This window comes from Mauremys mutica, chromosome 1, assembly GCF_020497125.1.
Source record: "Mauremys mutica isolate MM-2020 ecotype Southern chromosome 1, ASM2049712v1, whole genome shotgun sequence".
NCBI lineage: Eukaryota > Metazoa > Chordata > Testudines > Geoemydidae > Mauremys > Mauremys mutica.
In genome coordinates, this window is record NC_059072.1 from 136637991 (window position 1) to 136665034 (window position 27044).

Genomic DNA, 27044 nt, shown 5'->3' on the forward strand with positions numbered 1-27044 from the left:
ATGGAGCCCACTCAGCTCACTGTCACCGTATGTCTCCTGGGTGCTGGCAGATGTGGGACTGCATTGTAACACAGCAGCAGCTTATTGCCTTTTGGCAGCAGATGGTGCTTTACGACTGGTAGCCATCGTCATCGTACTCCTGGGTGCTCTTTTAGCCAACCTCGGTGAGGTTGGTCGGGGGTGCCTGGGAGTGACTCAGCCAGGTCATTCCCCAGTCGTACTGCACCGTCTTCTGGTGAGCACCCAGGAGATGATGATGGCTAGCAGTCGTACTGCACCGTCTTCTGGCGAGCACCCAGGAGATGACAATGGCTACCAGTCATTATGCACCGTCTGCTGCCAGCCTAAGATGCATAAGATAGATGGAATGGATCAAAACAAGAAATAGATCAGATTTGTTTTGTATTCATTTGCTCCCCCCTCCCTCCGTGAAATCAACGGCCTGCTAAACTCAGGGTTTTGAGTTCAATCCTTGAGGGGGCCATTCTGTGTGACAGTTGTTTGTGTTTCTCCTTGATGCAAAGCCACCCCCCCTTTGTTGATTTTAATTCCCTGTAAGCCATGTCATCAGTTGCCCCTCCCTCCGTCAGAGCAACGGCAGACAATCGTTTCGCACCTTTTTTCAGTGCAGACGCCATAGCACTGCGAACATGGAGCCCGCTCAGATCACCATGGCAATTATGAGCACTGTAAACACCACACACATTATCCTGCAGTATATGCAGAACCAGAACCTGCAAAAGCGAAACCAGGTGAGGAGGCTACAGCAGCGCGGTGATGAGAGTGATGAGGACATAGACATGAATATAGACTTCTCACAAAGTACGGGCCCTGGCAATGTGGACATCATGGTGTTAATGGGGCAGGTTCATGCCATGGAATGTCAATTGTGGGCCCGGGAAACAAGCACAGACTGGTGGGACCGCATAGTGTTGCAGGTCTGGGATGATTACCAGTGGCTGGGAAACTTTCGCATGCATAAGGGCACTTCCATGGAACTGTGTGACTTGCTTTCCCCTGCCCTGAAGCGCCAGAATACCAAGATGAGAGCAGCCCTCACAGCTGAGAAGCGAGTGGCGATAGCCCTGTGGAAGCTTGCAACGCCAGACAGCTACTGGTCAGTCAGGCATCAACTTGGAGTGGGCAAATCTACTGTGAGGGCTGCTATGATCCAAGTAGCCAACACAATCAAAGAGCTGCTGATATCAAGGGTAGTGACTCTGGGAAATGTTCAGGCCATAGCGGATGGCTTTGCTGCAATGGGATTTCCTAATTGTAGTGGGGCGATAGATGGAATCCATATCCCTATCTTGGCACCGGAGCACCAAGCCAGCGAGTACATAAACCGAAAGGGGTACTTTTCCATGGTGCTGCAAGCACTGGTGGATCACAAGGGACATTCCACCAATATCAACATGGGATGGCCGGGAAAGGTACATGACGCTTGCATCTTCAGGAACTCTGGTCTGTTTCAAAAGCTGCAGGAAGGGACTTTCTTCCCAGATCAGAAAATAACCCCATTGGGGATGTTGAAATGCCTATAGTTATCCTTGGGGACCCAGCCTACCCCTTAATGCCATGGCTCATGAAGCTGTACACAGGCAGCCTGGAGAGTAGTCAGGAGCTGTTCAACTATAGGCTGAGCAAGTGCAGAATGGTGGTAGAATGTGCATTTGGATGTTTAAAAGCGCGCTGGCGCAGTTTACTGCCTCGGATAGACCTCAGCAAAACCAATATTCCCATTGTTTTTACTGCTTGCTGTGCGCTCCACAATATCTGTGAGAGTAAGGGGGAGACGTTTATGGTGGGGTGGGAGGTTGAGGCAAATCGCCTGGCCGCTGATTATGCGCAGCCAGATACCAGGGCAGTTAGAAGACTACAGGAGGGTGCGGTGCACATCGGAGAAGCTTTGAAAACCAGTTTTATGACTGGCCAGGCTACAGTGTGAAAGTTTGGTTTGTTTCTCCTTAATGAACCCTCCCCGCACCGCCCCCTCTTGGTTCACTCTACTTCCCTGTAAGCTAACCACCCTCCCTCCTCCCCCCTTCGATCACTGCTTGCAGAGGCAATAAGGTCATTGTTGCTTCACATTCATGCATTCTTTATTAATTCATCACACAAATAGAAGGATAACTGCCAAGGTAGCCCGGGAGGGGTGTGGGAGGAAGGAAGGACAAGGCCACACTGCACTTTAAAACTTATTGAATGCCAGCTTTCTGTTGCTTGGGCAGTCCTCTGGGGTGGAGTGGTTGGGTGCCTGGAGGCCCCTCCCACCACGTTCTTGGGCATCTGGGTGAGAAGGCTATGGAACTTGGGGAGGAAGACGGTTGGTTACACAGGGGCTGTAGTGGCGGTCTGTGCTCATGCTGCCTTTCCTGCAGCTCAACCATACACTGGAGCATATGAGTTTGATGCTCCAGCAGCCTGAGCATTGACTCCTGCCTTCTGTCAGCAAGCTGACGCCACGTATCATCTTCAGCCCGGCACTTACTCTCTTCAGCCCGCCACCTCTCCTCGCATTCATATTGTGCTTTCCTGCACTCTGACATTGTCTGCCTCCATGCATTCTGCTGTGCTCTGTCAGTGTGGGAGTTCAGCATGAGCTCAGAGAACATTTCATCCCGAGTGTATTTTTTTTTCCACCTTCTAATCTTCGCTAGCCTCTGGGAAGGAGAAACATATGCAGCTGGTGGAGGAAAAAAAAAAGGGGGGGGGACATGGTAGTTAAAAAGACATATTTTATAGAACAATGGGTAGACTCTTTCACGGTAAACCTTGCTGTTAACATTACATAGCACATGTGCTTTCATTACAAGGTCGCATTTTGATGGCTGCACCCCTCCCCCATCGCATGGCTAACAACGGGGAACATTTCTGTTCAGCCACAGGCAAACAGCCTAGCAGGAACGGGCACTTCTGAATGTCCGCTTAATAAAACCACCCTATTTCAACCAGGTGACCATGAATGATATCACTCTCCTAAGGAGAGCACAGAGAGATAAAGAACAGATGTTGTTTGAATGCCAGTAAACACCGGGACCATATGCTGCAATGCTTTGTTCTGCAATGATTCCTGACTATGTGCTACTGGCCTGGCATGGTAAAGTGTCCTACCCTGGAGGACGGAATAAGGCTGCCCTCTCCAGAAACCTTTTGCAAAGACTTTGGGAGTACATCCAGGAGAGCTTTATGGAGATGTCCCTGGAGGATTTCTGCTCCATCCCCAGACACGTTAACAGACTTTTCCAGTAGCTGTACTGGCCGTGAATGCCAGAGCAAATTAACCATTAAACATGCTTGCTTTAAACCATGTCTAATATTTACAAAAGATACACTCACCAGAGGTCTCTTCTCCGCCTTCAGGGTCTGGGAGGCAGCCTTGGGTGGATTCGGGGGTTACTGGCTCCAGGTCCAGGGTGAGAAACAGATACCGGCTGTTGGGAAAACTGGTTTCTCCGCTTCCTTGCTGTGAGCTCTCTCTTCATCATCATCTTTCTTGTCCCCCAAACCCGCTTCTGTATTGCGTCCTACTCCATTGACGGAGTCAAAGCACAGGGTTGGGGTACTGGTGGCTGCACCCCCTAGCATGTCATGCAGCTCATCACAGAAGCGGCATGTTTGGGGCCATTTGCCTCTCTGTTTTTTTGGTAGGCTTGCCTTAGCTCCTTAAGTTTCACGCGGCACTGCTGTGCATCCCTGTTATAGCCTCTGTCCTTCATGCCCTTTGAGACTTTTTCAAATGTTTTGGCATTTCGTTTAGTGGAACAGAGTTCAGCTAGCACAGATTCATCTCCCCATACAGTGATCAGATCCCATACCTCCCGTTCGGTCCATGCTGGAGCTCTTTTGCGATTCTGGGACTCCATGGTCACCTCTGCTGATGAGTTCTGCATGGTCATCTGTGCTGATCAGCGCGCCATGATGGCCAAACAGGAAATGAAATTCAAAAGTTCACGGGACTTTTCCTGTCTACCTGGCCAGTGCATATGAGTTGAGAGCACTGTCCAGAGCGGTCACAATGGAGCACTCTGGGATAGCTCCTGGAGGCCAATACCGTTGAATTGTGTCCACACTACCCCAAATTCGACCTGGCAAGGCCGATTTCAGCGCTAATCCCCTCGTCAGAGGTGGAGTAAAGAAATCGATTTAAAGAGCCCTTTAAGTTAAAAAAAAGGGCTTTGTCGTGTGGATGGGTGCAGGGTTAAATCGAGGTAATGCTGCTAAATTCGACCTAAAATCGCAGGGTAGACCAGGCTTAAGACTGGAGATTAGCACCTTTAGAGAAAAGAAACTTGCATACCTGTAACGTTTGTTTCAGTAATGTACGACTTATAACAGATCAGTATGCACATTCCCCACAGAGTAGGAGCAGCGGTGCTGAGAGTTCTGTCTATGGGTAGGACAAGGAGCTAATGGTTAGAGGCAATGGACTTGCTTTATCTCTCTAACAGAGGGGGAATCTGCCCAATGCTGGTGTCAATTTCTTCTAGACAGACACTGGGAAGCACAGACCTAGATCATAAATCACACATTCAGGGTGGGAATCCCAGAATTGCTCAGCACCTGAAAAAGCAGTTTTTTAATCTCATTTAATGCCATAGTTGACAGTGTTTCAGATGATGCTCAATATAGTTAAAACTGATTAGTTCCTCTTTTTTACACTGCCCCAACATAAGAAGTTTATATCACAACGTGAAATTAATGGCAAAATTAGAGCAAATAAAAAGGAAATTCCCCCCAAAAAACTTTATTAAGAGACAAAACAAACAATAAGTACCTTGTTGGAATATTGTAGTTTAAAACAACAACTAAACCCGTGAAAATCAGGCATTTCAAAAGAGAAGATTCACAAACATCCACCCCCTCACACCCTACAATACACTTTGCACCATCCGCTTCACAGAAATATAGGTATGTCAAAAGCATTACAACTACTTCTCAAATGTTTGCAATTAACAATGAAAAAATAATGTATGCATGCACACTAATCCCCCCTCTGTACTCTGAGTGAAAAAGGGAAGTCTAGTCTGTCTTTCTCCAATTCCCACACAGCATGTCCATTCAGTTATCCAATCTATTTATCTGGGACACATCTCCTACAGGATATTTCCTAGTGTTTTGTCCACTGAAGTTTAAAAAGTCCCAAGCAATGGAGCTTTCACTACTCCCTTTGGGAGGAGGCTCCGCAACCTAATACATCATATTGCCAGGAAGCTTTTCCTGATATTTGGCCTATATTTCTACATTCTCTCCCATTAATCCTAGTTATATCGACATGTCCCCATAAACCAATCCCGCTCTCTCCTAGATGTTAACACTCTTCAAATATTTTTAGATTTTTATTATGCGCCCTCCCCTCACACCTCTCAGTCAGCATTTAGCCACAGTATACACATTTAGCTACTTCTATCTTTTGTCCTAAATCAATCCCTTCAGACCCCTGATCAGTGTTAGGTCTAGTATAGTTGTTAGTCTTCTCAAAACTCATTCCACATTTTCAAGATCTTTTTGGTAACAGGCTTGTGAAAAACTGGGCTTTTTGTTTGTTTAGTTTTTCTCCAGAAAAAATCCTGACCCAGTGGATTTAATCCATTTTCTTTTCTTTTGTTTTTCAGTTTTTGAACTTCTCTGTCACTCTGAAGTTGTTAGATGAATGTAATATATATTTGAGAGCTGACACTAGAAATATTAGGCTTCAATTCTAAAGGAATGGTTCAGAAATTATGAGAGGTTGTTACATACCCATCAAAATAGACAGAGGGCAGAGATACTACTTAGATATCTGGTTACCATTTATTCAGTACTCAAAGTACATTCACAATAAAAAAAAATAAAAATAAAAAAATAAAAAAAAACCCACACACCTGTCCAATTGTTTTGAACGTTAACATTTGATAGACATGCCTTGTCTGTTAAATGTGTAATCAGAGATTTCACTCAATTTTATAAAATCACTAGAAATGGCATGTTATGGATGTCATGATGCTCACTCTGTAATATGGTCACAACTTGTTAAATACAGATCTGATGTCTATAGTCCTGTATAATGTCTCTTTAAACAAAAGCTCACTGTTGTAATTATAAGTTTTGTTTCTGATATTTACAGGAAAGGATTTGTAAACCCGGTAAAACTTCCTAAATAAACACACAGTGAAGAGAGAAGAGGGGAAAAAGAACTAAATGAAACTTTAGACTCCAGTTGTGAATGAAGGCTATCACTGTTCTAAACATTTGAAAGAGAAGCAAGGAGAGCATCAAGGTTTTTGTTATAGCTTTTATCAATCAATAAGAAAATGACAGAACAACTCAAACACATGGGGTGGGAGGAGAACAGTGATTGGAGAGAAGGTGATGGCTTGTGAGTAGAATGTGGAAGTGAGAGAATGGATGGAGCAGTGAAGTATTAAGGAACCTTGTTTTGCTGGAAGCCAGAAACTTCTGGAAGATACGTGGGTCAATTTAAAGAAATTATATATGCACCTTTCCCTGGATCAGTGGTTCTCAACCTGCAGGCCACTTGCGGCCCAATCAGCACACAGCTGCAGCTCATGTGACATCCTGAGGGCCGTAACTAGGGTGGGGTTTTAGGGGCACCTGACCTGGATGCACAGCTGGGGGGTGGAGGGGTTGCACAAAAATGGGACAGTGCAGGATCAGGTCCAGCATCGTGCACCCCCACCCCCACTTCCCCCCGCAGCATAGCCGGAGGCCAGGGTGCTCAGCGTTCCTCCATCCCACAGGATTGTGGGTCCAGTGACCCCAGCTGGAGCAGGTGCCCCGGCATGCAGCAGCAGGTGGGTAGGGCAAGATGAAAAGACGGTTACTCACCGTAGTAACTGTTGTTCTTCGAGATGTGTTGCTCCTATCCATTCCAGTCAGGTGTGCGCGCCGCGCGTGCACGGCTCTCCGGAACATTTTTACCCTAGCAACTCCGGCGGGCCGGCTGGGCGCCCCCTGGAGTGGCGCCGCCATGGCACCGAATATATACCCCAGCCGGCCCGTCCGCTCCTCAGTTCCTTCTTGCCGGCTACTCCGACAGTGGGGAAGGAGGGCGAGTCTGGAATGGATAGGAGCAACACATCTCGAAGAACAACAGTTACTACGGTGAGTAACCGTCTTTTCTTCTTCGAGTGATTGCTCCTATGCATTCCAGTCAGGTGATTCCCAAGCCTTACCTAGGTGGTGGGGTCGGAGCGAGACGTGGCGGAGGGTAATACCGCGGAGCCGAAGGCTGCGTCGTCTCGAGACTGCTGCACCAACGCGTAGTGCGGGCCGCATGTTTGAGACCCCTGGCGTAGTGGGAAGCGAAGGTGTGTACAGAAGACCAGGTGGCCGCTCTACAGATGTCCTGGATGGGGACATGGGCCAGGAAGGCGGCCGACGAGGCTTGCGCTCTCGTGGAGTGAGCGGTGAGGCGGCATGGTGGCACGCGAGCAAGCTCGTAGCAGGTCCGGATACATGCTGTGACCCAGGAGGAAATCCGTTGGGAGGAAATCGGATCGCCTTTCATGCGGTCAGCAACCGCTACAAACAGCTGGGGCGAACGCCGGAAGGGCTTAGTCCGCTCGATGTAAAAAGCGAGCGCCCTGCGGACGTCGAAGGTGTGAAGCTGTTGCTCCCGAGGCGAGGCATGCGGCTTCGGGAAGAAGACCGGGAGGAAGATCTCCTGGTTGAGGTGGAAGGCCGACACCACCTTAGGGAGGAAGACCGGATGTGGTCGAAGCTGCACCTTGTCCCCATGGAAGACAGTGTATGGTGGATCCACCGTTAGAGCGCGGAGCTCAGAGACTCATCTCGCTGATGTAATGGCGATGAGGAAGGCTGTCTTCCAGGAGAGGTAGAGCAGGGAGCACGTGGCCAAGGGCTCGAAGGGGGGACCCATCAGCTTGGCCAGCACGAGGTTCAAATCCCAGGTCGGGGCAGGACGCCGCACCGGCGGGTACAAGCGGTCCAGGCCTTTAAGGAAGCGGGAAACCATCTGGTTGGAGAAGATGGACCGACCTTCCACAGATGGACGAAAGGCGGACACTGCTGCCAGGTGAACTCTCAAGGAGGAGACCGCAAGACCTTGCTCCTTAAGGTATCAGAGGTAGTCCAGGATGGTAGGGACAGGGACTACGAAGGGATTGAGGCCTCGTTGGTCACACCAGAGCGCGAACCGCTTCCATTTCGCCAGATAGGTGGAGCGAGTGGAAGGCTTTCTGCTCTCTAGCAGGACTTGCTGTACTGCCGCCGAACAGTCCCTCTCTGCGTGGGTCAACCACGCAGGCACCAAGCTGTAAGATGCAGGGACTGCAGGTTTGGATGGCGGAGTCTGCCGAAGTCCTGTGTGATGAGGTCCGGCCACAACGGAAGGGGGATGGGATCCCGAACGGAGAGCTCTAGCAGCAGGGTGTACCAATGCTGCCGCGGCCAGGCCGGAGCTACGAGTATGACGTGGGCTCTGTCCCTCCACAGCTTCTGTAGCACTCGGTGTACGAGCGGGAACGGAAGGAAAGCGTAGAGGAGGCGATCCTTCCAGGAGTAAAGGAAGGCGTCCGACAGGGAGCCCGGCGAGTGACCTCGGAACGAGCAAAACAGGTGGCACTTCCTGTTCTCCTTGGACGCGAATAGGTCTACTTGGGGAAACCCCCACCTCTGGAAGATTGTGTGCACGACATCGGGACGGAGGGACCACTCGTGGGAGAGGAACGACCTGCTGAGATGGTCGGCCAGCGTGTTCTGCACTCCCGGAAGAAAAGACGCTTCCAGGTGAATGGAGTGGGTCACGCAGAAGTCACACAGGAGCATCGCTTCCTTGCAGAGGAGGGAGGAGCGGGCTCCGCCCTGCTTGTTCACGTAGAACATCGCCGTCGTGTTGTCCGTGAACACTGTCACGCAGCGGCCTTGCAGGCAGGTGCGGAAGGTGTGACACACCAATCGGATTGTTCGCAGCTCGCAGATGTTGATGTGCAGAGCGAGCTCTTGGGGTGACCAAAGGCCTTGGGTGTGTAGGTCGCCCAGGTGAGCTCCCCAGCCGAGCGCTGAGGCATCCGTGGTCAGAGTGGCGGATGGGCGAGGAGGGTGGAACGGGACTCCCGCACACACCACCTCCGGGTCTAGCCACCAGCGGAGGGACTCGAGGGTTGACTGTGACCACCATGTCGATGGGATCTCGATGCGGCCGGTACACGGACGCTAGCCAGGACTGGAACGGGCATAGGTGGAGCTGCGCGTACGCGGTGACATACGTACAGGATGCCATGTGGCCCAGGAGGCAGAGGCAGGATCGCACCGTCGTGGTAGGGAAGGTGACGAGGTCTCTGATGATGGAGACCATTGTCTGGTGCCGCGATCGTGGCAGGCAGGCCCTGGCCAACGTGGAGTCGAGAACCGCTCCAATGAACTCCACCCGCTGCGATGGAATCAAGGTGGACTTCTCGGCGTTGACGAGAAGACCAAGTCGTTGAAAGAGGGACAGGATTTCTGTCAACTGGCCCATTACCAGCTGTCGAGACTTTCCGCGAATCAGCCAGTCGTCGAGATACGGGAAGACGTGTATCTGACGACGGCGGAGGGCTGCGGCAACCACCGCCATGCATTTGGTAAATACCCTCGGTGCAGTGGATAGGCCGAATGGTAGCACTGCGAACTGGTAGTGGGCGTTGTTGACCACGAAACGGAGGTAACGTTGATGAGGAGGATAGATCGCGACATGGAAGTAGGCGTCCTTCATGTCGAGGGCGGCAAACCAGTCTCCCGGATCCAGAGAGGGAATGATGGTCCCTAAGGTGACCATGCGAAACTTGGGCTTGAGCAGGTATTTGTTCAGCTTGCGAAGGTCCAGGATAGGACGTAGCCCTCCTTTCGCTTTGGGGATGAGAAAATAACAGGAATAGAATCCCCTGCCCCGCCTGTCTTGAGGCACTGCCTCTATGGCACTCACGCTCAACAGAGTCTGGACCTCTTGTAAGAGGAATTGCTCGTGAGAGGGGTCCCTGAAGAGGGACAGGGAGGGTGGGTGGGAAGGGGGGGGGCGAAACAAACTGAAGGCGGTATCCCGACTGGATTGTTTGGAGCACCCAGTTGTCCGTAGTTATATGGGACCACGCCGAAAAGAAATGGGAGAGGCGGTTGCAAAACAATAGGGTAGGATCCGGTGGAGAGACTGATGGGCCGTCCTCGGGCGTCCCATCAAAAGGCCTGCTTGGAGCCTTGCGGGGCCTTGGAAGGGCCCTGGGCCTGGTTGCGCCTGTTGCCGGAGGGACGACGGCGATTCTGGCCTGGTCGCCTGCTGTTATACGGGCGGTACCGCTGTTGAGGGAAAGACCGGGAGGGTTGTTGCCAGAAGGACCTGCGCTGCGGAGCCGGTGTGTGCATCCCGAGGGTGCGGATGGCGATGTGACCGTCCTTCAGGGTCTGGATCCGGGTATCAGTTTTCTCGGAGAAAAGACCCTGGGTGTCAAAGGGCAGGTCCTGCAACGTATACTGCACCTCCGGTGGCAGGGTGGAGGACTGCAGCTAAGAGATGCGCCGCATCGTCACGCCTGAGGCCAAGGTCCGAGCTCCCGAGTCCGCAGAGTCAAGGGCGGCCTGGATGGAGGACCTGGACGATTTCTTCCCCTCCTCCAACAACGCGGAGAACTCCTGGCGGGAGGCTGTTGGTAGGAGCTCTGTAAATTTCGCCAGGGACGTCATGATGTCATACACGTACCTGGCGAGGAGGACCATCTGGTTGGCGATGCGAAGTTGCAGGCCGCCAGCCGAGTAGACCTTGCGGCCTAACAGGTCCATTCGCCGCGCATCCTTTGACTTCGGCGCAGGGGCAGGTTGACCATGCCTCTCCCTGTCGTTGACCGACTGAACGACCAACGAGTCCGGGGTCGGGTGAGTATACAGATACTAGTAGCCCGTGGGGGGGACTGAGTACTTGCGCTCAACCCCAAGGGCCGTAGGAGGGATGGACGCAGGCGTCTGCCAAAGTGTGGTGGCGTTCTTTTGTATCGTCCGAACGAACGGTAATGCCACGCGCACTGGAGCCTCCGCTCCAACGACATTTGTTATGGGGTCCTCGTCCTCCTGGACCTCCGCCACGGGGAGAGCCATGGCTGTCGCCACGTGGCGAAGCAGGTCTTGGTGCGCCCTTAGGTCTATCGGCGGAGGATCCTTGGCAGATGCTCCGGCCACCGCCTCGTCAGGTGAGGACGACGAGGACAAGCCCTGGACGACAGCCTCCGTCAATGGACCTGCTGACTGCTCGTCGGCTGGGTCGGGCTGCGTGTGCCTCTGGGGGTCAGGCGGTATGGAAACCGCGCCCGGTGTCGAAGGGGCCGGTCGGCTGATGGTCGCCTCTGGTACCCTGCGCTCGGAGGCAGGGGCTCTTGGAGGGAACGGGATCCCCTGAGTCTCATACTGGGCCCAGGGAACCCAGAAGCCCCACTGCTGTGCCCCCTGAGGTTGGCCTTGTGGGGTAGGTGGCAGGTGCCCGTTACTGTCTGCCCCGGAAGCAACCGACGCGGGGCGGGATGGCCATGGAGGTGCCGAGGCGCCGACGGATTGCGCCGTCGAATGAAGCAGTCTGTCCCCGGACGGTGCCGAGGATCGGTGCTGGTCTGCACGGTACCGGGACGGTGAAGGAAGCAGACCTCCGTCGGTGCTGGCGGTGCCGAGATCTCGAGCGACGGGACGGTGAGGGACCGGGAGCGTCGTCCGTGCCGTCTGTCCGGAGAGGGGGGCCATACCATCATTGCCGGCTTTCCCGCCGAAACGACAGCCCGCACCGGCGGTGCCGGGGACCGGAGGCTCGGTGCCTCTGTGAGCTCTATGAGCTCGCGCGCCGTGGAGAAAGTCTCTGGCATCGATGGCAGCCGGAGCTCAACCGCGGTCGGTGCCGGGGAGCATGGCGGTGCCGGACTCGACGGCCCTTGCGGCGCCGGAGTCAACGGCCCGGTGCACGTCCTGTGCACAGCGGGGACCGCAGGTGGCGCAACTGTCTTGGCTGCTGGGCCCTCAGCGTGGGACTTGGCACCCACTTTCGCCGGCTTGCGCTTCCTTGATGACGACAGGGAGCAGTGCCGGGCCTTCGGTGCCGGTGGCTGAGGCCGCGGAGTCTCGGTGCCGGAATGGCCCGGGGCCGGCGGTGCGCTCCGTACCGATGATGAAGCCTTCGGCGCCGGCGCGGACGGTGCCGGGGGCTGGAGCGAAGCCTCCATGAGGAGCTGTTTTAATCTTATGTCCCGCTCCTTACGCGTCCGGGGTTTGAAAGAGGAACAGATAGGGCACTTATCTGTCCTGTGACTCTCACTGAGGCAACGGAGGCAGGAGTCGTGCGGATCCCCTACTGGCATAGGCCGCTGGCAAGATGCACAGGGCTTAAAGCCCGGTGCCTTGGGCATGAGCCCGCACCGGGGGAGGAAAGGGAGGGGAAACCCCCCTTAACCTTATCCTAAAAACTAACTATCTAACTAACAGAAACTATCTATACTAATCACTAAACGAACTATATACACGAAAAAGTAGCGAGAGCTAGGGTTGTGGAGGTCAGAGAGCACTCCACAGTTCCAACTGGCCGTCACGGGCGGTAAGAAGGAACTGAGGAGCGGACGGGCCGGCTGGGGTATATAACAGGCGCCATAGCGGCGCCACTCCAGGGGGCGCCAGCTGGCCCGCCGGAGTTGCTAGGGTAAAAATGTTCCGGAGAGCCGTGCACGTGCGGTGCGCACACCTGACTGGAATGCATAGGAGCAATCACTCGAAGAAAAACAGCTGAGTTTTATGCAGCCGAGGTAGGAGACAAGTGGACATGGGGAGGAAGGCTCACGGGGCTAGGACCGTGGGCAGGGAGGTGCAGCAGGCTAGGGCTGCAGCCGGCACATGGGGGACAGACTCTAGGTGGGGCGGGACTGGTGGCAGTCCCTGGAAGGGGGGCAGAGGTTGAGTGCAGGAGGTTGAGTGCTGGGGGACACTCCTTGGGGGGAGGGGCTGAGGGCAGTTGCTGTGGGGGTCTGGGTGACAGTCCCTAGCTGGAGGGATGGGTGCTTGGGGGGCAGTCCCTGGATGAGGGACTGGATGATGGAGGGGGCTGTCACTGGGTGGGCCCATTCTGTCCTGGAGAGGGCACCCACATGTGCCAGCCCATATTTGGGAAGGGGAGTCTGGATGTTGGGGGGATAGTCCCGGGGGGGGGTTGGGTATGGGGGGCAGTCCCTGGCTAGGAGGCCACCCCTCACTGGGCAGGGCTCCCCCTCTTTGAAGGCAAGATGCACAGCTGTGCTCTCCAGGTGCTCAGCCCTGGCATGTCACCAGCAGCACCGCACAAGTGTGGGTGGCAATACACCATGCCATGCCACCCTTACAGTAAATTAATTAATTTTAAGAATTCATGTTTTGACTTATTTTGCTAATTTAAAATGCTCTTAGTAGATATTTGCCAGTGTTGAAATGAAAGGTATTATATCGATTTGAATCGTATTGCTGTCATATAACAAATATTAAACCTTATTTTTTGTAGCTATATGGATAGTATATATATTGTGTGGATGCAGCCCACACAAGAAAGAAAGAGAGAGCTGAATATGCTACTTCTGGGGGAATTCTGTGCCACTGTGCACATGCAGAATTCATGTCCGGTGCAGAATTCCCTCTCTCTCCCCCAAAGAAATTATATTCTGCCCCTTAAGTGCTGCAGTTCTGCCTTTCACCTACCAGACACCACTGTGGCACTTGAACAGCCAGCAGCCGGCTGTGTTCATCACAGCAGCCGAGTTAGGACAGACAAGGTGGGGCACACGGGGCTGTTGGGAGGTCCACAGACTGGGGTTCAGAACAGCAAGTTTGGGGGACAGACTGGGGCATGGGCTCAGGAGCTAGTGGGTTGACAGCACTGAGCCAGGAGCTGAATGGGAGTGGGGATGCAGGGCCACATGTGGATGGGGGTGCAGGGACACACAGGGACGGGGCAGATGTGCCTGACTGAACGGGATTGGCTTGGGGTCAGCCAGGGTTTGCATGGGGGAGGATCCCCAACTATCTCTCTCCTTCCTCCCCCGCACAAAAAAACCCTGTTCCATACTTCTCCCACCCACACTCAACAACTCTCCAGGTTCACTCCTTTCCCTCTCCCTCAGCTCCTTCGCTACCTTGGACACCCCCAAGCCTTTGCACAGCTTCCGAGGGGTGGGGGAAATAATTTAAACTACAATATAGGAATGTAATTACTCAAAGTTCTGTATTGCCTCATAAGGAATCTATTTGTCAAAAAACTACCTGAATCTTTTTTTTTGTCCATATTATTACAGACATACTTGCTGACAGGTATTTTGAAATAAATTACCAAAATAATCAAAACTGGTGTGTTTATATTGTGTTATTTTGACAGGCAAAATATGCAGAATTTTAAAATATTGTGTGCAGAGTTTTTAATTTTTTGGCACAGAATTCCCCAGGAGAAACACACGGCCCACAATGGTAAATAGGTTGAAAACCACTGCCCTGGTTATCCACAGCAAATGGATTTCATCTTGCTACTAAATGCAGCAAGTTTAGAAAAAGGCAGAAAAGAAAGGAAGAACTGAAAAGATCAACAATGACAATAATGAAAGATGGTTAGCTAAATATGAAGAAAAAGCTAAGAATGGCCACAATTTTTTTTTTTTAATTGGAGATATACCAATCTCCTAGAACTGGAAGGGACCTTGAAAGGTCATTGAGTCCAGCCCCCTGCCTTCACTAGCAGGACCAATTTTTGCCCCAGATCCCTAAGTGGCCTCCTCAAGGATTGAACTCACAACCCTGGGTTTAGCAAGCCAAGGCTCAAACCACTGAGCTATCCCTCCCCCCAATCACGCATACTGGGCAAAGCATGTCCCTACATGATGCTCTTCGTTCTATGTCTGAATAGAAAACCCCAGAGTATGGTGCCAAGTTGCTGAAAATGCACAGTAAGTACGACATGGATGTCTTGCCATTTGCTTAAACAACAAAAATAAAGCAGAAAAGAACATCTTAGGTAGATTGGACTTTGATGAATAAATAACATGCATTTTCACACAACAAGGGACTCTACAGAGAGACAATGAACTTACAAAGCAACTGAGGGAGAACTTGAAAAACTACAGGCTAATGACATTACTGCTGCAGTCTCAGCAGAAATCTGGCCTGATCTAATTAACAACAAAGAACTGGAATCACACAAAGGAAAAATTGAAAATTGATTCAGCGACGACGCAATGGAACCTTTTCATTAGCCAATGTTACTGCTCTCAACTACACAGGTCGGAGGTTCCACCCAGAGCAGGAAGAAGAGACTGAAACGTGGCTGATGGAACATCAACCTGAGTTTCTTCTTTCTCTGCTAGCACTGAAAATTGGAGATCCAAATTTTGATCCCAAATGTGTGTGTGCGCCAGAATTCTTTGGATCAAAATAACAAATGCAGCAAGACACAACAGCTTTCAGGGTTTTGTCAATTTTCTAAAAAGGTGAATGCCTGGCCAGTTAGCTCAGCATCAACTACTGTGTGTGTTTTTGGCACATTCCAGCTGGGTTAGTTGAAACTGCAACAGGTTAGCTACCAAGGGCAGAAAGGAGAGTGAGAGGTTTAGCTCGTTAGTAGACTGGGAAGCTTTCCCTTTGGACAGCAGGTGCCTTTTCCTGCTTGGGGAACACGTGTGCTTATGAAGTGAATCGCCCGGGATGTGTTTTGTGTTTCATTTCATTACACCAATGCAGATGTGTTTGTTTTTCAGTTTTTTCCCACTTGGGTTTTTTGGATTGGGGAAAACCACACCAATCCTGTCTGGTAATGTAGTCCCCCAGAAACGAATACAACACCCCCAAGGCCTCACAGCTGAACCTCAAAGAGAGGGACTGTTCTGTGACGTGCCAGCTTTCACCACTCAGCCCAAAAATCACACTAGCCTTTTACTATAGCTCCATCACACTGCAAACTCAAGCCTTGGCTGGCTATTCTCCCCTAGAGGTCTCTCTGCATCACTGCTTCCTCTGTGTCTCCCTCTCACTGAATATCTGTATTTTGGATTGACTTTCTCTCAGGTAGCTTAGCTGCATTCTTTCAAGCAGAACCTCATTGGCTAGGTTTTTGCTATATTTCTAATCTCTCTGTCTCCTGGTTTATTTCTCTCTCCTCCCTGGCATGTACAATTCCTAGTCACAGTCATCTGGAAGAGGCACTGAGGTGCTGTGTACCCTCTTCCAGATCATTAAGGATGATGTTAAAGAATACCAGACCTGGCTCCCAAGCAGGCACACTGTCATTTATATCACTGCCCTAACGATGGCACAATATTGTCTGAAAAACAAAGCCATTTGTTGTCTAAACCTCACTGATATTACAGCAGCAATCACAAGCATCCCAACAACACAATTCCTGTTGCATCTTAGCTGCAATCAAAAGCTACCTTACTGATCACATAAGAAATCCAGGTCTGATCCTGCTCCCAGAGAAGCAAATAGGACACTGGCTTTTGATTTCCTTTAGGGAAGGGCTGGGTCCTATATCAGTGAGCAAACAGGGAGGTAACCTAGCAGTGCTTTCCATGCAGTGAGTCCAAAGTAAGTGGAGACTGCCAGGCTGTCAGAAAAGTCAGCTGGGCTTCTCCTCCAGGAGCGTGGTGGTATCTGCCTGAGCCAGCTAGACTGCTACTAGAGCAGTGGAACACCTCCAGCAGCAAAAACAGTACATGAGGCAGAGGCACGCTCGGACGAGAAGAGTCTGGTTCATTTTCACTTGGAGAAGGAGCCACTTCCCCTCAGTGGACTCCGTAGGGTGACCAGATGTCCCGATTTTATAGGCTCCTATTACCCCCCACTCCCATCCCAATTTTTCACACTTGCTGTCTGGTCACCCTAGGACTCCAGCTACCCACAAGGGCGCCTCAGCCAGGGGGAGCATGCACAGTGGGCCAAACTCAGAGGGGATGTGTAATGGAGGGAAGTGTGAGGCCTGGTCTGCACACAAACTTGTGCTGGTTTAACTATTTTAAACCAATTAAACTAGTGCAAACCACATGCCTGGTTCATATCAATACATTTACAGGCACAAACTAAACCAATATAACCAATTCTGAACTGATGATGGGTTATCCACAAAGGTGAAAGCAGTTTCATTCTAAAGGTAGGTTACGTTCTGAACTGGGCTATCATGCCAGAAACAGTCCATCTGTGTGAGCCGCCTCCTGGTTAGAGATGGAGGAAGAGGTCTCAGTCAGGGGAGAGGGGCATGTACTTTCAGTAGCACCTCTGCCTCAGGATAATTGAATTCTGTGCACATCAAACATAGGGACAGCTGCATAACTTTCCCTTGCAGGCTAGGCCTGCTCCACACAGTTTGTCCTGTTCCACACACTGGCTTATAAACTGTGAAGATGATCTCAGGACTATATTTACATCTCTGTCTGGTCAGATCTTTCCTTAGATCACACACTGGGCCTCTCTTCCTTGGCATGGACCCCAGAGATTAGTAAGCAAAGAAGGGTATAAATCAGTGGCTGGGGGCCTGCCGGGGTGCCTTGAACTAACCGTTCACATTGGAAACAGGTGCACTGAGGACAAGCAGGGACATTGTACCATCCTAGAATGGGTAGTGAGTTCATTACACTTCTTCGCCCCATAAGTCTGGTCTGCGCTTTTCACCATGACGGTGCATTATTTACTTTTTGTACTTTGCTCACCTGCTCTAAAGCCCAGTGAAATTAATTGGAGTCCTTCTATTGACTTCAGTGGGCTTTAGATCAGGCCCCTAGGTAAGTCCCTTTTGTTTCTGGTCAATTTCACTTCTGTTCTAGTTTTGTTCCTAGTCAATTCTACATCCTGTCAGTTCCCCTTCCTGAGTCTCACGCCCAGCCTATCACATCGCTGCCATGTTTTGGTTGCAAATACTGCACAGAATGTTTAAAAACAAAACAAACCCAACCAAAGAAAAACTACCTGTTTTTACTGGGATTTTTTTATGTTAATGGAAGTTGTGACAGATGGTATTAAGTGTGCTGATAATCTACATTTCATAACTAAGGAAGATGAGCGAGGTGAATTTTAAATTAAGGCCTTGTCTACCTACACAGGGAAGCTTTTAGTTGTACACTAAGGTGTGACTTTAAACCAATATAGTTATACCTTTATTACACCTCACTGCAGTAATAATACAAGCAATAATACCAGCATAATTGATTAGCTCTTCACCGTAGAGCTAATCCAGATGTTCAGTATCCGGGTGTGAGGACCTGGGTCAGCCACACTGAAAAGTCTCATTAATGTGTGCTCATTGGTGCTGCACTTGCCCAGGTGTGTTGCACTTGCTAGGACTTCTGGGGGCAAACACATTCCCCAAGTTCTTGGTGATCCTCTGTGATTCTTTCCCAGTGAATTGTGGGAGAACTTGTCTGTTCTTCTGGGCATGGAGGGTACCGTGGGAAAGCACTGGAGGACTATCAGCACTCAAGTGGGTTAGCCTGCATCCTCACTGTGAAGTGGCAGGGTTACGAACTCCAGCCCATAGCCCCGGCTGGGCCAGGCTGTCTGGGTTCAGAGCACCACTAGACTCAGTTCAGAGGGTCTTTTGGGAGGGAGGTTAGGAGCAACACCCAGGTTAGAGCTCGGGTGAACTCTGCAGTGAAGAGATACCCTATAGGTCAGCGATTCTCAACCTCTTTTCATCTGTGGACCCCTAAAAAAACGTGAATGGAGCTGCAGACTCTTTTGGAAAGCTATTGTCTGTATGTATAGTTGAATTCTGTTCAATCAGTGTCCAGTCTAAGTCTTTTGCGGACCCCTCAGATACCCCAGGTTGAGTACCATTGCTATAGGTATAACACTATACAAGTGTAACTGGTAAAAACTCCACGTTGTTTTTGTGGTAAAACCTTCCTTTTTAGAGAAGGGCTTGGAAAAACTTCATCCATGCCAAACCGAAGGCATGATCTACCTAGATGGGCCCATCAGAAGCCAATCAGCCCACAGAATGACCTGTGAACTGCTGCGCTAGAAGCTTGGGAACAGGGAACCAAACTACCATGGTGGGGGTGTGCAATCCAGAAAAAAAAAACTGGTTGGGAAGGGGAAAAGAGACCTCGGAAGAGATTCTTACTAGTGGAATGACAAATTGTTTTTCTGGAGACTTTTAACCACAGCATCTCAGCATCTCATTTGGTCTTGCCACAGAAGCACTAGGATTTTTCCTCTTAACTCCTATGCTTTGTCTCTTTTCCCCCTTGCGTTAGTTGATTGCCAGTTAACTCAAGATATTTACCACCTTTACTGTATAACAAGCCTGGGTGACCCACTCCACCTGCGGAACATACCCTTATCTGCTTTTCCACAGCCCCAGCCAGATACTTTTCCCCCTCTGCTGCAGGCTGATGCCTCTCTTTATTCCTGACCATAGGAAGCTACTGTCTCTATCATTCTGTCCGTTGAGAAAAAAAGGGCACCGTACTAGCAAGCTGAGAACAGCCCAAAGGTGAAAAATATTCATACCAGGGCTGGAAATAGACAAAATATTGTCACCAGGAAATGTAGAGAGCAGAATTCATCCCCAGCTTGAGCTCAAAGATTTCCCATTCAAAGGCCATATAATGAGGCTGTGTAACAAACCCTGGACACATACACATTACATAGGTGCTGACTCTGTGGGTGCTCAGGGGCTGGAGCACCCACAGAAAAAAATATAGTGGGTGCTCAGCAACCACTGGCAGCTAGCCCCTCCCCCTCCCCCCCAGCGCCTCCCCCTCCTGCCCCCAGCACCTCCTACCTGCCACAATCAGCTGTTCAGCAGCATACAGGAGGTGCTGCCGGCAGAGCGAGGATGGGGTGCACTCGGGGGCGGAATGAGGCAGGCCTGAGGGGGGATTGAGCACCCGCCAGGAACTCTCAAAGTCAGCAACTCTGCACACAGACACCATGGCCATCAGTGAGAATTGAACCTGGGACCTTCAGCACCAAATCACAGGCCTCTCCCACTTAAAGTTCAGAAGAACATAATGATGGTTGTGGGGGATGCCAGCAAAGGCAGACATGCTCACATTCATTAAGCCACTGTATTACACTTATCCGAAACCTGTATCAGCAACATGCCCGGTTCTGGCTTGCCCCTTAATTGGTCTCTCTGAAAAGGCCTCTTTTAAACCCAATTTTGACCCTCCCGCACTTCTTTTTGTAATTCTGGTTGCTTTAAAAAAAAATGTTTTGAATCTGAGCTGCTGCATTATTCTGGGCCATCTCAAGATCTCATTCAGACCATCCTACATTGCAGAACAGATGGGCTTGCACAGATCTCACTCCTTCAGTTGATGGGAAGCTCCCTCCATTCTCCTTACCGTACATCTTGCCTTCGTCCGACAGGATGATCTTCCGCCGTCCGCATGGCGGGTAGATGGCTAACGCTTCCTGGAAGCTCTGCTCAATGTCCGGACTCCACACGCCCTCGGCATCATTGTCGATGGGCTTGTCCAAGGCCTCGCTGGCCCCCGAGTCGTTGCTCCCCTCAGGGGAGGTGGGAGAACTCCACTCGTTGGAGGTAATGGTGCCAGCTAGAAACTCCAAGGCGCCACTTGGAGAAGCAGCCACAGAACCTTCAATGACAAACACACTGTCTCAGTTACTGATGCCTCCCACCATGAAGACAAAGGGAAAGTAAAAACCAGTTCAGGCCGATCCCATTCTGGGTCCTTGGCTGAGTGCAGGCCCTTGACTTTCACATGATCAGTTTGTCGAGACCATTTATAGTTAATGCGATAAACTATGCAGAACTACACAAGAGATTTCCTCGGTCTTAGCAGTCGCTATCCCATCACACAATCTTATTACTGCTGCAAGGGAGAGCCTTCTCCTCTGTAGGTACTTCTGCCTGGGACAGCCTCCCTGTATCTCTTCCGTTCGTTAACTCTCCATCTATTTTCAATTCTCATCTGAAAACACATCTTCTCTCCTTTGCCTCTTAATTTCCCTCTCCCTTGGCGGTCATTATCTCTGTAACCGTATTATTTAACTCTCCAAAGCATGCAGGGATTCAGTCTGTGTGAAAGACACGACACAAAATGAAGCTGTGATGAATTATCTAGTCATCACTCTGGCCTAAGGAATTGTCTTAGATACAGTTTCACGGGCCTGCAGTTGGCGATTGGTGTCATTTTTAACACTGACATTTCTGCTTCCCTGGGATCAGCTGCAATTTTTAAAAGCAATGCCTCAAAGCCGGCAGTCTAATGGAACAGCCCCAGCCTGAGAGGCAGCGAGGCAGCATGGGCTAGTAGATAAATCACTGGACTGCAAGTCACAAGACTGAGTTTCTGTTCTTGGCTCTGCCACTGATCTGCTGAGTGACCTTAGGCAAGTCACTTCACCTCTCTGTGCTTCAGTTTCCTGTCTGTCTTGTCTATTTAGATTGTAAAGTGCTTTGGGGCAGGGACTTGTCTCTCACTGTGTGTTTGTGCAGCTCGGGGCACTACAAATAGTTAATAATAATAGATACTTTATAAATCCCAGTGACAGAGAAGACAGATTGCTAGCTAGATCTTATGGTCTTATGATTGTTAGCTAGATGGAGCCCTGCTGGCTGGTCCACAGAATGAATCTCTCCTATAGATAGACCCATGTCCCCCTGTATTACCTCGATCCCCTGCTGCTTAGTTCTCCAAATGTTTCACTCTATGAGCCACCAGGGCGGATTGGTGGTTCTCAAGCCATAGTTTGGGAAACTTTAGCTAGCTAGTCTGTCCTGTGAAAGACAAAAGAGCTAAAAAAAAATCCCACTTTACCACTCTCCTGAGCCAAGCAGTGGGGAAAATCACGTCAAGCCTCAGCCCACATAGGCAGGGAAGAGGAGAAAGCTCAGACAAGGAGAGGAGAGGGATGGCCCAGAGCAGAGAGACAGAGTGGCAGTGAATAGGGAGTAAACAGAGAAAAAGGAGACTATAGCTGGAAGCAGAGCGGGAGGAGGGGAACGTGACGGAGGGAAAAACCAGGCTAGAGACACGAAGATTGAGTGGAGGAAGCAAGGAGAGAGAAAGATAACCAGAAGTAAGGAGGAAGGAAAGACGAAAGAACAGGAAGAGAGACTAACACAGACAAGAACTATAAAGAGACATGTAAGCTGTGTCTTGTCTGACACTGGCTGCAAACATTCTGGGGCAGAGGCTGTCTCTGCTCTGTGACTTGTCTATAGAGGGGCCTAGCACAATGGGGCCCTTGTGACAGCTGGGGCAAGTAGATGCCACCAGAATACAAAAACTAATCAGTAATGGAGGGAGAAAGGGAGAAATACAGACTGAATGAGAAGAACGTGATCCCCAAGGAAAAGGAGATTGGGAAGAAGCAGAGTAAAAAGGAAGGATAAAAATGTGGGGCATAGAGAGGGAAGATATGAAAAGGAAAAGCAGTTCTGATGGGGCTAACGGGGCAAGAGAAATGAAACAGAAAGTGCAGACTGCTCTCCTTCTGGCCCCAGAGTAGGTGTGGGCTCCTAACGAGCAGTCACCACATTCCAACTGACTTGGAGATGCTGTTCTATTTGTGAGGCCTGTGCTGGGAAGAAGGAGGTTTCCCAGTTTTGCCAACCCAAAGTCATGGGATTGGCTTAAAAAAAAAATCACGAGATTGGCTTAAAAATAATAATTTTTAGGGTCTTTTTATTTGCTTTTTGGTTTCAGAGTCTTTTGGATTCACATTTTCAAGCTCTTCTCCACCCCCATGAGAGCTAGAATCTTACTTAAAAAAAAGAAACAATGAAACCTGAGATTCTCATGAATTCACATGATTCCAGGAACTGGAGCTTTAAGAAAAAACACCAAATATTGCAGGATTCATGATAAAATCATGAGAGCTGACAACACTGGTTTCCACAAGATTTTGCCACATCCACACCCATTTTACATCTTAAATATTCACCAAAGCCCACACAAAAGCTTTCGGGGAAAAAAGTATTGTTATAATAAACAAATAATAATAAATAATAATATACACAGTGACTAATCAAGCTGGTTGCCTGGAGACTGTAAGATACCATGCTGCAGAGTGGAGGACCCAGATTCGATCTAAATTAGAACTCTATTCAGGAGGATTGCATTGTTTCCCACTGAACTCCAAGGAACTGGATGCTAGGTCCCATTGCCGTGGCTCCCATCCCCGCAGAAAACATGGGAAAGGAAGATAAAGGCATCGGGGTGATTGAAACTCAGTCCTTAACAACATGACACCCAAACTGTAGTGAGAACTGAACCAAACAGGCACCGTTACCGTGCCTTTAAGAGAGCATAAAATGAGTGACTAATACAGTAGTTGCCCCAGTGCCAGATGTCAATCACCAACAGCCTACTCCACTGGCAGGTGCTCTGCAGAAGGTTATTCAGACATCCAAGAGATTCTGCTACTGGTGAATGAGAGACAGACCTTTGAGTCAGGTCTCCTCAGGGGAGACTCAGGAACAGAAAAAAGGGAAAAGCCACATGTTTTAGCACCATTTTTCTCATGTTTAAAAACACTCTTGCTCCCGGGGCCCTGAGTATGACCCTGTCTACGCTAGGGTAAAAGATGAGTTTCTATGTTAAAATCCAAGGGGGCACAAAGTAAACTGTAGTTTTAACACACGTTCAGCCCTAAAGATTGACCCTGACCAATTAATACCTTAAAACTACAACTTGCCTCATGCTTACTTGCCTTATGCTAACGCATTAAGACACATCTTGTATCCTAATGTAGCCATGGCTATAGCCTAGTGAAGGTAGGGCCTTTAGGAACCAAAATGTGTGTTTTTCATGGGCATGAACTCAGCTATAGCCTCCCCTTAAGGCCACGTATGCAGTTTTAACACTTTTAAGACTGTTTGAGCTGGCCACGCTGTAGCAAGGAAATGGAGCAAATTCAATTGAAACGCACACATTTTGCCGTGTAGAGAAGCCTCACAGGTCACAGGCAGGAGCAGCGGAAGCACTCTGAAAGTGTGGGGGCCACAGGCGCCCGCTCCCGGGCTGCCCCTCCCCACAAGGCCCCCCTGCTCGCTCCTCTCTGCCCCCCTCCACCGTCATTTGCCCTTACGGCCGGTAAGAAGTGGGAGGGGCCATGGCCTCCTGATCCCCCTGTTCCAGCACTTATGGTCACGAGCAGATCACTTAACTGAACTGTGGGGCAAATCTGTGCCAACAACCCTCAGGGTGATGGGAAATGGAGCCCATGAACTCTGGCTCGATAGGGCTTGAGGCCAGGGGGAAGAGACCGTGGAGAAAACATGCAGGCTGGTGCCAGAGAGTCAGTCAACTCCTGGGACCCTGTTCTCCAGCCACAGGATACACGCAAGTGCTACTGACTTCGAATGACACTCTTAAGTCTCTAACAAACAGTTAGAGTTTGTCTACACTGGCACTTAAGAGCGCTGCAGCTGTCCATGTGGATGCTGCTACCATACAAGAAAAGTTCCTAGTGCACTGTGACCTGCTCCTCTTTGACGTGGGTGTAGCTCAAAGCTCACTAGGGAACTTTTAGTGCGTGGCTGCAGGGGCCACACAGACAGTGGGTAGCAGCCTAGTGCGAGGCAGATTTACACTCTCGCTTGCTGACCACTGACTGTTTGCTTCGGCAAGCCCTTACAGGCCCTGGAGGTGAGTGGGGAGCATGAAGAGGCCCTTGGGAGCAAAGAGGCAGCAGTCCCATCTCTCTCAGACTGGCACAAATCAGTGGAGATACGCCAGTGTACGTAGGAAGAGAGGAGACTCATGTTCAGACACTGGCAATCTTGAAGCTGCCCAATTTTTTTATTTTTTTTTAAATGCTTCTCATCTTGCACCTCTAGGTCACTGTTCATTCTAACCCTTCTGAGGCTGGTACTCACTGCAGGGATGGGTCTACACTACAGGCACTACACTGGCATAGCCACAGTGCTGTGCTGGGGGACACGCATCTGCATTACGATCAGGCAAAGTCTGCGGAGTCCAAGCGCTGTGAAGCCTACCCATTATTTCTTGGTTTTGCAGGTTTGTTAGCAAACTATCATTTGAACCCCTTGGTCCAGCCCCAAGTCATATTCAATCTTCATTTTTAAATGTTTGTCCAGCCAAACACAGGTGCTGGATCTAGGGGTGCTGCCGCAGCCCCTGACTTGAAGTGGATTCCATCATATACAGGGTTTACAGTTTGGTTTTCTGCACCCCCACGATACAAACTGTTCCAGCACCCCTGCAGCTAAAGGGGAACCTCTGGTTTATCACAGGGATAGATGATCTCTCCAAACTAGACAGACATGCCGTATACAGACACCACATTTATTTCTTTCTCATTAGAAGTTCTCTCACTTTAATTCTTCCTCCTGATTTTTTCCCTCTCTCTGCCAACTTTTTCACACTCTAAGCAGATCAGAAGCCCAAGAGCATTTGACTCCAGTTTTCTCACCCATTGGGCCTGATTCTCCTTTGATTGATGCATTCACCAAAGCTACTCCTGATGCATACTAGCATGAAAGGAGAACTCAGTCAAGTGGGACTGAGTTTGGCCAGAACGTTTGACCATCTCTCAATAGGGATCAGGGCTGAGCTATAGTGATACGGAAGCTGGAACTGCTGCTACCTGCATTGTACCTGCTCTCTTTTGCCTGAGACTTCAATTTACAGGACTGTCCATCCGGCCCTTTACACTTGGCCAAAATAACCCAGAGGAGAAAGCTGGATTGGGGGCTGGGGGAAGGGGAGGTTTCTCTGTGATAGCCCAGCCTACCTCTAGAGCTGGTCAAAAAAAATTCAACAGAACAAGAAAATGCGGTTTTGTTGCAATCAAAACATTTTTCAGGAATGTGTTGATGTAACTGCAAGTTTTGACAGGAAAAAGTGTAAATGATTTGTTTTGACTTTCTTGTTTCCTTTGGATTGTGTCAAAATGTTTCATTTAGATAAGGTAAAAATGTTCCATTTCAATGTCATCATTTCAATACATTTTGATTTTCATATTACATTACTGTTTTATTTATGTATTATATTAGAAATGTTACATATATTTAACATATACTATATTTCATATGAAATGTAAAATATACAACATATTTTATACTAGCATGCTTTGACATTACCAAAATGAAACAATTTAGGTAACATCTAAATATGATCTTTAGCTGTTATCTAAAACAAAATATTTCAATGTTTCTAAATCAAATATTTTTTAGACTTCCCATTTTGCAGAAAAATTTTGAAACATAGACTTGCCGATTTGGAACAAAACCAAATTTTGAAGTGTCATAATTTCCCACACAATGTAAATTCCATTTTCTACCCACCTCTACCTATTTCCTTTCACTCTGAACTCACATATCCAGGCAGGTTCCTTTGGGCACTGTCCACTGATTCAGAGCAGTGGGTGTTATCCGGGATTCTCTTCTCGATGTCCCCTTTACGTGCTCTCATTTTGAGCTAGTGACTGTTACTCCTTTTCCCTGTTTTTCATTCTCTCTTCCCCCATCACAAGTTGATCCTTGTTTCTGAAGCCTTTCCCCTCCTTATTTTTTGTAGAGAGGTTGCTACTTGTGTTTTGGGGGACCACACCCACATTTACAGAGATCAAACAGGCTGGCCCCTCACACCACCACTACTACACTTCCTTCTGCTCAGTTCCTATTTTTTCCCTTCATTCTTGGTTTCTCTTTGTCATGGCCTGTCCCTAATGCTTTGTTTTAATGTACTAGCTCTGTGGGCAGTGGAAAACCAACACAAAACCAACAGGGCATAACCCTTACAGCTCCAACAGCTTCAGTTCAATTGTTCTCCCCAGCACTGGTAATTTCAGTGCTTGCTCTCTTCCCTCTCACACATGGCATCTCATTGAGATTCAGAGTTCCTGCAGGGACAGACAGCTGCCAAGGGCCCTTCAGCAGAGGCCTCATTGACAGGGAGGGCATCCTTAACACAGACTCCATAATCTGACACATCTGCTTCCTAATATCTATCCTCCAAGTTATTACTGTTGGTAGCAGCTTCCTCCACAGTGTTTGTGACAGCTGCTCCACTCAACACAAAATCATACTTTCCTGGGCTTGTGAAGTATTGCAGCCAGCTGTCTACAGTTGTTCAGCTTTCTTA

The 27044-nt window shown here is 49.6% G+C and overlaps 1 protein-coding gene across 1 annotated transcript in view; it reads right to left on the minus strand.

The window, feature by feature from the left end:
• Positions 1–20383: 20383 nt before the first annotated feature.
• TULP3 (TUB like protein 3) overlaps positions 20384–27044 on the minus strand; it is a 92334-nt gene continuing 85673 nt past the window's right edge. Inside the window, exon 11 of the mRNA XM_044997372.1 lies at positions 20384–20564. Within this exon, the coding sequence (XP_044853307.1) occupies positions 20523–20564 (42 nt within the window). The 3' untranslated portion in view covers positions 20384–20522. The remainder of the gene's footprint in view (positions 20565–27044) is intronic.